Raw genomic sequence first — 15,000 nt, forward strand, 5'->3', positions numbered from 1 at the left:
CCATATTACCATCAGACCCACATCCAACCAAGCCTCTTCCACCTCATTACATTTTATATTGCCTTAAATGTTTTAATAAAAGCTCATACTGTATTTACAGAACATGTCATGCCCCAGAGTTATTTAGGATTCTGGCTGAGGGTGACCTGACCCAATGACGCCATATGGAGGCGCTGTGGCACTGTACGTGAGTGGTGTCTAGGCTCGGCTTGTCCGCCTGGCATGTCCAAGCAGCAGGAGGGTGAGCTGTATGTCCATTGATCCCCAAATTGGTATGTTCAGAGCCCTATCTTCAAAAGGGCAAGATGGCTGAAGAATGCACAAGATTGCTCTTCCGCAATAAACGTGTCGTAAACAGTCCTATGCAGGATGCATGATTGCTTTCCTAGCTGCAGGTCTCATCCTTTAGGCATTTATGGCTCCCCTGTGTGTAGCAGTTGAACACAAGTAGAAACCAGACGTGACAGTGTCCTTCTGCTGTGAATGTTTGCCTTACATAGCTAATGTTAAACTCGGTGAAAATGCAGAAAGCGGAACTCTCTAAAGTTTGGGTGCATTGTATTATTTTAGTGCTTATTAATTTAGCATCTGGAGGTGGAACACGGCTGGGAAAAAAGATATACACAATATTCCAATCTGGAGAGGTTTTCAGGATATCTGGGCCCACCTTTGGGAAAACGCATGTCAAATTTTACTGCTTTGTTAAATCCACTTTTTTATTGGTGTTGTATACATCCTGGGGTACGATTGTAAAAAGAAATCTGGTTTCATCCAGTATCTGAAGTATATATAATCACTACAGAATAAAGAAAATACAAAACATTTTTGGATTTCTTCTTTGTTTTTCAGGATGAATATGTCCTGTATGTTTACAGAGCGAGACTCCCGTGTGATCAGGGGTTATTTTGGTAGAAATGTTCTCTTTATTTCAAGCTTTGAACCATGTCTGGACTGCATATAGTTTTGTGTATGGAGATAACAGTACTGCATGGTCAATGGTCAATTATGATTAATTGACATACTCACCAACCCACCTCTTCATGTGTTTATTTCACACTGATACAGCAAACCTCTTCATGTGTTTAGTTCACACTGATACAGCACACCTCTTCATGTGTTTATTTCACACCGATACAGCACACCTCTTCATGTGTTTATTTCACACTGATACAGCACACCTCTACCTGTGTTTATTTCACACTGATACAGCACACCTCTTCATGTGTTTATTTCACACTGATACAGCACACCTCTTCATGTGTTTATTTCACACTGATACAGCACACCTCTTCATGTGTTTATTTCAGTCTCTCCTGCGCACTTTGATGAAGCTGAAGAAGGATGATAAGTTGAAACAGTTTCAGAGCCATCTGAGTCAGGATTGCCCAGAATGCTTAAAGAGTCTGCCTGAAGATCCTTCTGTACTGGTTAAGTTTATGAAGATGAAGGAATTGTTCAAAAGTCATCGAATTGAAGATTACCCAGAATGCATTGAGAGAGAGCAGAAGGATCCTGAGGTCCTGTACATAGTTGACAAGTTGCTGGAGACCTGTGGCAGTGAGAGGTCTCTGAAGATCACACTCCACATCCTGAGGAACATGAAGCAGAAGGATCTCACTGACTCACTGGAGAGAGATGAGCAGCGCAGTAAGAGTTTTCTCTCATTGCGAATTTGTGTCTATTCAAATGCTGGAATTAGCTATAGCATCCACACTTTCATAATAGTGTTTTACATTGTCAACATTACATATAGAAAGTGTCACAACCAATGTGCACACAAAGGCATTGCAATGAAATTATAGCATGAAGCAGTGATTATGGGGGTAAGCAAATGTACATGAGATTAAATGTCCCTGAGGGGGACATAAGCAGTAATCTTGTGCTCAAAAGCCAGTGACTAAACCACTGTCCCATTAGACAGACTGCCCCAAGGTTGTATCCAGGGCTAAAGAGCACTCAGGATAACAATATTATATTTTAAAATGACCATGTAACAACAACCTGAGACATGAAGTGTAGAAACACATTTGAACCCATTCTCAATGTTTTAATGTTTTTTCCCTTCATCTGTAGTGTACAAATGCAACAGTGTGTGCTTCCTTGCTGATATGATGTATTTATGATAGATTATATTTCAGAGTTATGTAATACTGTGTGAGAAGTGTGTAACACACTGTGAGAGAGGCATAACATACTGTTAGACTTATGTAACACTGTGATGTGCGTAAAATGCTGTAAGAATGAGTCTATTAATATTTTTATTGGCAGTTTAAAAAAAATCTGTTATTGAATGGGAAATGTTTATCACATTTTAAACGTAATTGTTTCTCATATTTCCTCTCTTCAGATAAATCCATAAAAATAGCCCAGAAGGCACTTAAAGCTCATCTAAAGAGGAAGTTTGAATGCATATTTGAAGGTTTAGCAAAGCAGGGCCACCCGACCCTCCTAAATGAGATCTATACAGAGCTCTACATCTCAGAGGGGGGAAGTGGGGAGGTCAATAATGAACACGAGGTCAGACAGATTGAGACAGCATCCAAGAGACAAACCACACAGGAGACGGCAATCCTCTGCAATGACATCTTTAAGCCTTTACCTGGACAAGAGAAACCCATCAGAACTGTGCTTACAAAGGGCATCGCTGGCATTGGGAAAACTGTCTCTGTGCAGAAGTTCATTCTGGACTGGGCAGAAGGAAAAGCCAATCAGGACATTGATTTCATCTTCTCTCTCCCTTTCCGAGATCTGAATTTGAAGAAGGAAACAACTTTCAGTCTGATGCAACTTCTGCAGCACTACTTTGCACAACTGAAAGAGATCCAAAGTGTTGAAGGTGATAAAGTCAAAGTGGTGTTTATCTTTGATGGTCTGGATGAGTGTCGACTTCCTCTAGATTTCCAAAGAAATAAGAAGTGCTGTGATATAACAGAGGCATCATCAGTGGATGTGCTGCTGACCAACCTCATTAAGGGGAATCTGTTTCCCTCTTCTCTCGTCTGGATCACCTCCCGACCAGCAGCAGCCAATCAGATCCCTCCTGAGTGTGTCCACCAGGTGACAGAGATACGAGGGTTCAATGACCCACAGCAGGAGGAGTACTTCAGGAAGAGAATCAGAGATCAGAACCTGGCCAGCAGAATTATCTCACACATAAAGTCATCCAGGAGTCTGTACATCATGTGTCACATACCAGTCTTCTGCTGGATTTCTGCTACTGTTCTGGAGACAATGTTGGGTGAAACAGAGAGTGGAGATCTGCCTAAAACTCTGACTGAAATGTACACACACTTCCTGCTCATTCAGACTAATGTGAAGAATAAGAAGTATCATGGCACTGATGAGACAAACCCAGAGATCTCAGAGTCAGATACAGAAATCATCCTGAAACTGGGACAGCTGGCTTTTCTACAGCTGAAAAAGGGCAATCTGATATTCTATGAAGAGGACCTGATAGAGAGTGGCATTGATGTTAGTGAAGCTTCAGTGTACTCTGGGGTGTGCACAGAGATCTTTAAAGAGGAGTGTGGGTTGTATCAGGAGAAGGTCTACTGCTTTGTGCATCTGAGCATTCAGGAGTATCTGGCTGCCTTGTTTGTGTTTCATTCATGTGTAAATGTGAACAGAAATGTACTCAGAGCAGAAGAATCAAAACCTCACAGTGACAGACTGGAGCTGTCTGAGTTGCTCAAGACTGCAGTGGATAAGGCCTTAGGGAGTAAGAATGGACACCTGGACCTTTTCCTTCGATTCCTTCTTGGCCTCTCTCTGGAGTACATTCAGTCTTTCTTAGGGGGAATAATGACAGGAAGTCGATCTGATGGAGAAAGACACAAAACAAGGCCCAGTTTTACTCTATTTCTCGGTCTATGGGCAGAAAGCAGATCACAGAGCATTGAGAAAACAGTCCAGTACATTAAGATGAAGATCAGAGAGGAATCTTCAGCAGAGAGGACCATCAATCTGTTCCACTGTCTCAATGAACTGAATGACAACTCTCTAGTGGAGGAAATCCAGAATTACCTTAAATCAGGAAAACGTTCTGATACAAAGCTGGAACCAGGCCAATGTTCAGCTCTGGCCTTTGTGTTACTGATGTCAGAGGAGGTCCTGGATGAGTTTGACTTGAAGACCTACAACACATCAGCAGCAGGTCATCAGAGACTGCTACCAGTAATCAGGAACTGCAGGAAGGCCAAGTGAGTATTATGTCATTAATAATGTAGATGATTGACCACATATTTTCCCACTTTCTAATTCTAGTCAGAATAAAGTGCAATAAAATTGCTGGGCAACAGAAAATTTGGTTAAAAAAAGATTTATGAATCAAGATGTTTTAACTTGTGCCCTCATGTAATGTCTTATAACTAGAACATAAGCAGCATCAAATGCAAAACCTCAGCACTTACCATATATTTTATTTTATTTACTTTTACTATTTACTGATTTAATACATTTACTAATTATTTGCAAATATAGCAAATAAATGTGAAATAAATAAGGAGATAATTGATAGGCAGAGTAATGTGATCGATCAACTTTTGTTAGAACATACAATTCAAGCAGATTAAAATGAAGAGATGCTATAAGTTACAGTATTATGTAAAGCGGTCTTATTTTGGTGACAGCACAGGCAGAAACACACCTGGGTGCGAGTGGAATCGGTTGTCTCGTGTCTCGCAAATAAAATATTTGAATTTTTTCAAATTCACCAGGGTTGTTACTTTTATGGTCTGCAGTTAATCTGGTTGTGTCAACATGGATTTGTTGGTGCAATTGGGGATGTGTCAATAGAAGCATTCAGCACTGTGTTAGTTTGGTGTTGAATAATGTGTTTGCAGTCAAACCAACACATACCAGGTTTTAACTTGTGCTATTTTGGCATTATAACTGTGCCACAGATGTGAATCCATAAACACAACATAACTTATTTCAGTTTAGCTATTTTAAAGGAAAGCTGTATTCAGTTATGCAGTCCAATGCTGGCTATTTAGGCAGTGGAGTTAATTGTGTAAGCTACTTGAATGAGACAGGTGGGAGACCAGCTTTACACCCCTCAGATTGGGATGGCAGGTATGCCATCCCGCCAAGTTACGCCTTGGCGGGGGCATGCCCCATACCTGTACAGCACCGAGAGTTTGGCACTTTTCAGGGTTCCCCACAGAAATAACCACAACAGCCACAGACACTCAGCTCTTAAAAACATTAAATTCTGTACATTCTGACCTCATTTCAACAGACAGATTTCATAAACACCTTCACATGTCCGCACAATAAAGCCCCAAACTAAGGGGATTTTGCGTTTTCTCCTTCTTCTTCTCTTTCTTCTTCTTCTTCTTCTTCTTCTTCTTCTTCTTCTTCTCATTCTTCTTTTTCCTGCCACCTATCCCACTAATAACATGTCTCCCCATTGGACATTTTACCGACACCCGCCAAATCTTCACCTACACGACCCAATGAAAAACTCGCATACACACGCAAAATACCCATACCTTTTTACTCTGAAACATTTTCTGTACAATCAGCTAGTCTGCCTGTGGCCTAGTGGGTAAGGTTACAGTCTTGGGAACACAGGTTCCGAGGTTCAAGCCCAGCTAGGAATGCGTTTCTTTAACCTGCTTTTACCCTCACTGATAATTGTCTACTACTTCTCAATTATTGCTTTTGCACTACACCTACCAGCCGTTCCCCGAACTGTATTATGACGTACCGTCTGCACGTTCAATTGTTAACCGGCTACAATATTGCAAAGCCATATGGATTCAACGGGAGCTCTTCTGTGCTAACTCGTCTGTGTTCTTCTTTAAAACCACGGACGGGTTTGCTAATGATATTTCACGCATTGCATAGCTATGTCATGGTGCTGCCCTAACAAAGTGACAGACTGGTAAACCTCCGGTTGAACGATTGAATCCCGCCTCGTTCTTAGGCAGATAATTTCCTCTTTTACACTAACATTCTCTTACGCTTATATTTGCTTTACCAAAACTCACTCATGGCCACCCATATGCATTTCATGACGGCAAATGTATTCCTTTTATTAAAAAGTTACACCACTTCACCACTATGCCATTTCTACTAACTATATTTCTTCACTTGACAATTACTACGTATGTACGTTCTGCAACTCCCCATTAAAACATTACATTTAAAAACATGATGCACTCATAATTATAACTACTAGTACTGAACATGAAAAAAAACACAGCTGTGCAATGGGGATAAAGAAGTTCTCTGTGTATGTATGTACAATATGTATTTCACATGCAGTATTTATTGTACGTAGCAGATATACAATAACTTGCACATGTACTCAAATTCAGTTCAGAAGCAAGTACAAACATGTTTTCTGGAGAAATATGCTTCCTGTAGTTACTCAGCAGCAGTTTTGTACATTAATTTCAATGTGTTCCATGAGGCAATTCGAAATATTTGACTCTTTGTTCTGACAAAGTTTGCATGACATTGTAAAATGGTAAGATTACAAAACACAGGGCCAAGTGACTTGAAAGAACTGAGGAAATATTGGGTAGCATTGCTTTGAAATACATCTTATGTCATTTCGGTGAGGCAAGATAGCGTATATTGTTTGTAGTACCGTAACTTGGCGTCATTTTGATATCAATACTTTTGAGTAACTTGGCATTTTTGTACGTTGAAAACGTGTTTTTTATGAGATAATGTTTACAATGAGCCCAGAACGCACTGGAAACTGGAATCATTTTAATCATGTGTTTGGCTGGGCTGGGTCAATGATTGAGTGGACTGTGGTGTGCTGTGATCTACACTACATAGCCATACGCCAAGAATGTGACATAGACTTCACAGAGGACACATTACAGGACTTTCATACAGGGAGAAGCAGAGTCGCATGTGACGATCACTACAGAGATTTCAGAGCACAGAGCGCACGAGAGAATAGGGACTGGTTGCCTGTGGAGCCATTTCACTAGTGAGTGTTCATTCATCTTATCAAGTGCATGTCTGAAATGAATGACACTTAGATGAAGTAGAAATTTTTTTTTATTTTAAATTTTTTTATTGGTGTGAAACAAAAATTGACAGACAAGAAGCAAAAAAAAGCTGTTGTAAATCCAGACAAAATGCTTCATTCCTGTCCTCTGGTGCACAAGCGCGATGCCTAGCTGAAACAGTAGCGGCAGCAGCAGGATGGAGAGGCTGACTGGAGGCTGTCTCTGCCAGCTGCCTCCTGCTCCTGGCCAGTCTGGGAATATTCTCCCTGCAGAACTGTTCATGGGAACAGAACCGTTTAGTATACCTCTTGGCACTGGCATATGAACAGAAAATACAATTTTGTTTAAATATTAACAAAATTATTAATCGAAACTATACAGTTTCATCTTCATTGGTTTGTAGAGGTCCTCATAATGGTTGTAATTGTTCATAATGTTGGGCAGAGAAAATTCTCCCCTTAGAATAACAAGAATGACAAGGTATATCCATGCAAGAAATAGAATTTATTTCTGCAGAAAGAGTCTGGAACCTACACACAGCAAGATGGATAAGCCTGAACTGAAGAAAGCAGGTGCAGTCCCTGCTTTCATAAGAAAAAAGTGTTTTAGCAATAACATACATAATTCTACATCTGATTGGCACAGACAACAAGATGGATAAGTCCAGTCCCTTCTTTTATTAGCAAAAAGTGGTTAACAATAACATACATAATTCTGATTGGCATATGGTTAATACATATGCATACGTAAGCTTTAACAAAGTAAATGTTTGGCTGTGTCTAATCATATAGCGTGAATACTGAATAAGCACACGGTGACCTCTTAGTCTTCAGCGTTATATAAACAAGCTTTATATCAGATATAATAGTTTGGTCTTTATCAATCGGTTGCTTTCAGTGTCCTGGGCAGCATGGCACCATAGCCGGTTCCTCCCTGGCAGGATGGCAGGGGGGAGGATAAAGAGGAAGGCCAAGCTCTCCAGTTTGGACTTCTGGAAATACATAAGAGACAGGGAGAATGAAAACACAGACACACACATAGACACACACACACACACACATACATGCAATATTTTTAACTTCTTGTTGTCCTTGGGAGGTTTGGTGCCTGGAGACGGAGGGGCCCTGCTGCAAGGCCTAGGAATTTAGTGTTGTACAGAATTCTAGTTATGCTAGAGAAAACTCTTCTCCCTTCAGTAGAGATGATCACAACACGCTTGCTCTTCAGCCATGGTGACATTAGCATTTGGCTGTGTTTCCTAAAGGGAAAGAAATGGGGTGATCTGATTGACAATAATGAAACCAAACCCAACTACACCCACAGAACCATTTATGCTTATTGAACCTCTTTTATAAATGTGCCACAGTTGCGCTAGTGCCTGGAGTCAAGAAATGACTGAAATACCCAAATTCACCAGCGCCTTGCATTGCTGCTAGTGTTTGACAGTTGTGCCTTGACTGAGAAAATAGGGCCCAATTAAACATCTAATTTAACAACACAGGCTCAACTACATGATCAAAAACAATATTAGACAGTCCTGGAAATGAAGTAAAAGATAATCATGAAAGAAATGAATGAAAGACAAAACCAAACCACAGCTTGTCTCTCCCACATAAAAGCCAAAGACACACAGCTGAGAAGCAAAACAAAGCTAAGACACAAGACCAAAGGCTCATGTCTGCTTAACAAGTCAACACTTTAAAGCCTGTATTCAATAAACATTTGTTCTTAACTTGGACTTGGACTAGTAAATGCACTTCACACCTTTTCTTCACAACCTCAGTTTGGTGAATTAGTTATACTTATTTCTGTAATTGCCAAACTGTTTGTGAAGAAAAAACATTCCTTGCTATTAATTGTAAGTTTTAATTATAAGAACAAATGTTGTTTGAACCCCTGCCATGTGTTTGAAAGAGGGGGGTTCCCCTTCTCTTCCTGGTCTATGCATAATTAATTACTGATTAGAAGAGAACAAAGGAGAGACTTATCTATACCCCTTTTTATATTTCACTTTTAAGCCACTTGATAGGATAACACTTCTTTTCAATGTCATAATTAAAATTATGTTAAGTTTGGTTTGGGAGGGATATGTTTGGTTATGAATTATTATAATAAGAATATGATTGTGTTTCTGTATTGGGAGACTAAGTCAGGCAGTTGATGCACCATGTTTAAAGGCCAGTAGTACCACCCTGGTCTCTGCTTTCTGGTATAGCCTGACCCAGAATCTCCAGCATAGTGCCTGTAGATAGAATGAAAATAGGAAGGTAGAGGAATTGTAGGATATAATGGGTGCCAGAGTGAGGTCTTCTCAGGGAACTGTTAAAGTGACCTCTAACCCCAGTGCCTGTTCTTGAGTTAAATCTGTGGCTCATCTCAGGCCAAAACCCGAGCTGTATAGGGATTCTGAAGTTTCCTAGAGCCCAGAACAATGGTGGAATGGTGTTTCCTTGGGCAGTGCCATCAAATGTATCACTATATCAATAAAATAAACTCAAAGGTATCATTAACAGGAGTTCCGACAGACCTTTGGAATACCTCGTTTCTCTACCTGGTCATATGTAACACCAGAAGAATGGACACACAGCTGGTTATATGTGAACAGATCACTTCCTTGTCTTTCTGCTTCTAAAGTGAATCTACTATTTTAGCTTGCAATGCTATGGGTAGTTTGTCACAGAAAACCAAAACTAAAGAAACAAACTCACATGCGTTATCATTTTGCATCTTTGAAAGATGGCAGCTGCAATTCTGGGATGGGATGGGAGGGTTAAGCCCAGTGAAAAGATCATAGAAAAAGTAGATGGGCTCTTTGTCCCAATTCAGAGAACTTACAGAATAAGAAAAGGGCCAATTTGGGTCAGAATTACTTCCGTAGAACTGTCAGATTTCAGTCCAGAAGGACATCTAATTCCCAGCTCCAAAGTCCTGCAGTTGGAGAGTGTAGCACAGATATCTTCCTCAGAACACCATCAACCTTAAAATCCTCTTTCAGTCTTCATCGCTGAACACTATAATTTGTATCTGTTTTTTTTTGTAAACATAAAACATATTTGCCATATGTTTTATGTATACCTAATATAATTATAATATATGAGCTCTTCTTTGCAGACTGCACTGCTGTAACCTCACAGAAAAGTCCTGTAATATTGTGGCCTCAGCTCTCCAGTCATCAAACTCACCCCTGAGAGATCTGGACCTCAGCTACAATAACCTGGAAGATTCAGGAGTGCAGCTCCTCTGTGCTGGACTGAATAGTCCAAACTGTAAACTGCAGAGAATGGGGTGAGTAGCGCTGTGTACTGTGTGACTTTAATAAAAAAGAATTCATGAGTATGGTTGTGTATGAGTATGTCTGAATTTTTCTCACAAGGAAGAAAACCAATTTACTGTTGCATTTTCAAAGCCTGTGACCTCAATGATTGTGTGAATAGGAGTTTGCATATAAGCATATTGACTGAGGTATGCTCATACACTACATTTCCAAAAGTATGTGGACACCTGAACATCACACCCTTGTTGAACATCTCATTCCAACACCATGGGCATTAATATGGCGTTGGACCCCCTTTTGCTTCTGTAACTGCCTCCACTCTTCTGGGAAGGCTTTCCAGTAGATTTTGGAACATGGGTGTGTGGATCTGCTTCTATTCAGCTGCAAGAGCATGAGTGAGGTTGGGCACTGATGTTGGGCACAAGGCTTTCTAATTCACTCAAAGGTGTTTGATGGGATGGAGGTCAGGGCTCTGTGCCAGCCAGACAAACTCTTCCCCACCAAACTCAGCAAACCATTTCTTTATGTGCCTTGCTTTGTGCACTGGAACATGTCATGCTGAAACAGGAAAGGGCTTTCCCCAAGCTGTTGCCACAAAGTTGAAGTGCACAATTCTCTTGAATGTCATTATATGCTGTAGCATTAAAATTTCCCTTCAGTGGAACTAAGGGGTCTAGCCCAAACCATGAAAAACAGCCCCAGACCATGATTCTTCCTCCTCTGTATTTTACAGTTGGCATTATTCAGGCTAGTACAGTTGGCACTATGCATTCCACCAAACCCAAATTCGTCAGTCAGACTGCCAAATAGAGAAGCGTGATTCATCACTCCAGAGAATGCATTTCCACTGCTCCAGAGTCCAATGGTAGTCTATTTCACACCACTCCAGCCGAGGCTTGGCATTGCGCATGGTGATCTTAGGCTTGTGTACAGCTGCTAGGCCATGGAAACCCAATTCATGAAGCTCTTGACGATCAGGTCTTGTTCTGACGTTGTTTCCAGAGGTAGTTTGTAACTCTGTAGTGAGTGTTGCAACCATGGAAAGATGATTTTTACACGCTACAAGCTTCAGCACCCCTTTTTGTGAGCTTGTTGGCCTACTGCTTCACTGCTGAGCTGTTGTTGCTCCCATACCTTTCCACTTCACTATACCTGCTCTTACAGTTGACTGGAACAGCTCTAGCAAGAAAGGCATTTGATGAACCCACTTGCCTCAGCTGGAGACTTGAAAAGGTGCTGTGCACCATTGTGAGTGAGCTTGAGCGTGGCTGGGTATATTAGGAATGTCTGGAGGCCGTGATCACAGGTTACTGCCAGCAGAGAAGAGAAGGCTCTGTGCCGCTGTGCTGTGTAATCGCTGAAGTCTGGATAAAAACTAATGTCTATCCTGTTAAACTTCACTGGTGATTTCCTGGCGGCTTGTGAAATATGCTGTCGATCCGTGTACCCCAACAGATTAATAATCAACGTTCCAGACCTGTCTGCTGTTTTTGATCAGCCAGCATAGAAACGGTGGGCCCTCATTACTTCTATAGTCCTGTCAGACAGAGAGGGGAATCACTCTTTGAGAGAACTGGTAAGAAAACCAACCAGGTCTGATCATTCAGAATTCTCCGGTAGGTTAACAATGCAAAGGTTGCATCACCTGCTCCTATCCTTCAGCTCCGCCATTTTAGCCTCAAGCTGATCCTGTTTGGCCTGGTGCAGAGAGGCAGCGGTTTTGACTAGTTTAACTTTGGCTTGCAAACGGGCAAGCCTTGAGCTGTGTCTCAAAATATTGTCTGTGTTTTTCTAACATAGCCTTTACAATGGCTTTTAGCATGACACAGGATTCCTCATCATGTCTTTTTCTGGATGAGTCTTGCCTGAAAGAGTCTTTGTTTTTGAAGAAATTGACATATTTTATACATTGGTCAACAGCACCAATAAACTGCACTGGGAGTGAACAGTTAAGTTAGCCATTTGTAATGAAAACAGTTAAATGAGGAGGAGAGAGGGCAAGGAACAAAATCACTAGGCAGATAAAGAAAAAGAACACACAAAGAACTTGTGATGCGTACCCTCAGTCTTCAAATTAAATGAATTAGGTACCAAGATAATTAAATGGATATTTCACAAGTAATTTTGTGGAGCTTACCCCATTGTATTTGGTTAGTGTGAATACTAGCAACATATGCTGTCCCTATTAACCGTTAACAGCATCGCCGTTCCTCCTGGTTGTCCAGCTCCCAGTTCACTCCCATTCATTTTCAGGACCTTTCTGAAAGTAATCTTTTTAAAACATAAACTAACTATGAGGGATAATAGATCAATAAAAGAGAGTACTAATGTTGAACGATCCCTGTCCCTGTTGTAATAGGTCACCGGTGAGAACTGGATACAGACTGTCTGATTGATATGGTAAAACATTGACCTGCATAGTAAAACGTTTCAGGCCTGTCACACATTGCAGTCTTCATCCATCTCCATTTACCTGCTATGAACTTTAATGAAATCCATACATTTACCCCACTCTCTTTCACACACTGACCTTTTGTTGAAGGCAAGTTTTAATCCTTAATCACGCACCGGTTTGTGCTGCAGGATTGTGGTGTCTCTGAAAGGATTGTGAGTAAAATTACATTTTATTCTGCTGGTAGCACTGTCGCCTCACAGCAAGAAGGTCTTGGGTTTGAATCCCAGCCTGGGCCTTTCTGTGCGAAGTTTGCATCCAATCCAATCCAATCCAATTTTATTCGTTAAGCACTTTAAAACAGCCATGGCTGACCAAAGTGCTGTACAGAAAAATAAATACATTGCAAAATAAACACATCATAGCTTTCTGAAACACATCATAGCTATAGTCATATAGGTAACAGTCATACAATCAGAGAAATAAATAGGAAAAAATGAGGAATAAAATAAAGGATAAAATAAAATAAAATAATAATAATAAAATAAAGTCACTGTCTTACTAGGAATCAAAAGCCAAGGAGAAGAGGTGGGTTTTGACGAGGGATTTAAAAACAGACAGAGAGGAGGCCTGTCTGATGTGCTGAGGCAGGTCGTTCCATAGTGTTGGAGCTGCAACGGTCCCCTCTGAGCTTCAGCTTAGTTTTAGGCACTCTCAGGAGCAGCTGATCAGCTGACCGGAGAGCGCGAGTAGGTGTGTAGGGGTGTAGAAGCTCAGAGAGGTACGGCGGGGCAAGACCACTCAGGGATTTAAAAGCAAATAAAAGAATTTTAAAATGAATCCTGAAGTGTATGGGCAGCCAGTGGAGTGAGGCTAAAATGGGGGAAATGTGCTCATGCTTGCGTGTGCCGGTTAAAAGACGTGCCGCAGCACTGAACCATCTGGAGACGGGAGATGGAGGAAGCACTAACCCCCACATAGAGGGCATTGCAATAATCCAGCCGAGTGGTGATAAAGGCATGGATTACAATCTCAAACTGTTGCCTTGAAAGAATTGGCTTTATTTTGGCCAGCTGCCTCAAATGATAAAAACTTGATTTAACAACCGCCCTGACTTGGCTGTCAAGCTTAAGGTCAGCATCCACTTTTACCCCGAGGTTTGTGATGGTTGGATTGACATACTGGGCCAAAGAGCCCAGATCTGGAAGGGCTGTCCCAGCGGTGCCACCAAAAACCATCACTTCAGTCTTCTTCTCATTAAAATTTAAAAAGTTCAGAGACATCCAGGCCTTTATGTCGTCAAGACACTTAACTAAGGCAGTGATTGAGTAAGCGTCTTTCTTTTAAAGAGGGACATAGATTTGACTGTCATCCGCATAAAAGTGGAAGGAAATCCCATCTTTCCTAAGTATGGAGCCGAGTGGGAGCAAATACAAAGAAAACAAAAGAGGGCCCAGGACCGAACCCTGCGGGACCCCACACGAGAGAGGAGGACACAGAGTCGCCAAGGCTGAAACAGAAGGTTCGGTCTGCCAGGTACGACCTGAACCACTCCAGTGCCACGCCCCTGATGCCCACCCACTGCTCCAAGCGAGAGATCAGGACTTCATGGTCCACTGTGTCGAATGCAGCAGTTAAGTCTAAAAGCACAAGAATAACACAATCACCAGAGTCTGTGGCTAAAAAGATATCATTAAAAACTCTTTTGATTCGGTGCTGTGCAGAGATTTAAAACCGGATTGGAAAACCTCGAGAATATTGTTGTCTTTCAAAAAGGCCATTAACTGACTGTAAACAATCTTCTCGAGGATTTTTGAAATAAAAGGCAGTTTGGAGATCGGCCTGAAATTGTTAAGAGCAGCAGGATCTAGCCCAGGTTTTTTAATCAGGGGTTGAACAACTGCATGTTTAAAATATACAGGGACCACACCCGAGGACAAACTGCTATTAATAACAGTAAGAACAGAGGTTCCAACAGTGGGGAAAACCTCTTTAAATAGTCGAGGAGGTACAGCATCATTTGGAGAACCTGAGGGCCTCAACTGACCAACAATCTCCTGTAAGAAAAACAGAGTCACAGGCTCAAACTGGTCCAAAACAGCAGAGCAGGTGACAGAGATTGAAGGGTCATAATCAGCAGGTGTGATGAGAGCTCTCGCAGAAGAGACCTTATCAGTAAAAAAGTGAATAAATTTTTCACAAGCAGCAGGGGATGCCTCTGTACTGACAGTCTGCCGAGCATTAAGAGCTGAGTCAATGGTTTTAAACAAAACACGTGGTTTGTGACAGTTAGACATGATGATACTAGACAAATGTTCCCTTTTGGCATTTTTCACAGTTGTCTGATAATGACGCCGGCA

At 41.3% G+C, this 15,000-nt stretch overlaps 1 protein-coding gene and 1 long non-coding RNA gene across 2 annotated transcripts in view; one reads left to right on the forward strand and one right to left on the reverse strand.

The window, feature by feature from the left end:
• The window catches only part of LOC135242400 (protein NLRC3-like), a 1,894,071-nt gene that overhangs the window by 1,244,652 nt on the left and 634,419 nt on the right, over positions 1-15,000 (forward strand). The window contains exons 31-32 of the mRNA XM_064313443.1: positions 1,308-1,647; positions 2,348-4,199. Coding sequence (XP_064169513.1) covers positions 1,308-1,647; positions 2,348-4,199 — 2,192 coding nt within the window. The remainder of the gene's footprint in view (positions 1-1,307; positions 1,648-2,347; positions 4,200-15,000) is intronic.
• Positions 1-15,000, reverse strand: part of LOC135242461 (uncharacterized) — a 208,507-nt gene that overhangs the window by 155,417 nt on the left and 38,090 nt on the right. The window lies entirely within an intron of this gene.

The sequence above is a fragment of the Anguilla rostrata genome, chromosome 16 (genome assembly GCF_018555375.3).
Source record: "Anguilla rostrata isolate EN2019 chromosome 16, ASM1855537v3, whole genome shotgun sequence".
Classification (NCBI taxonomy): domain Eukaryota; kingdom Metazoa; phylum Chordata; class Actinopteri; order Anguilliformes; family Anguillidae; genus Anguilla; species Anguilla rostrata.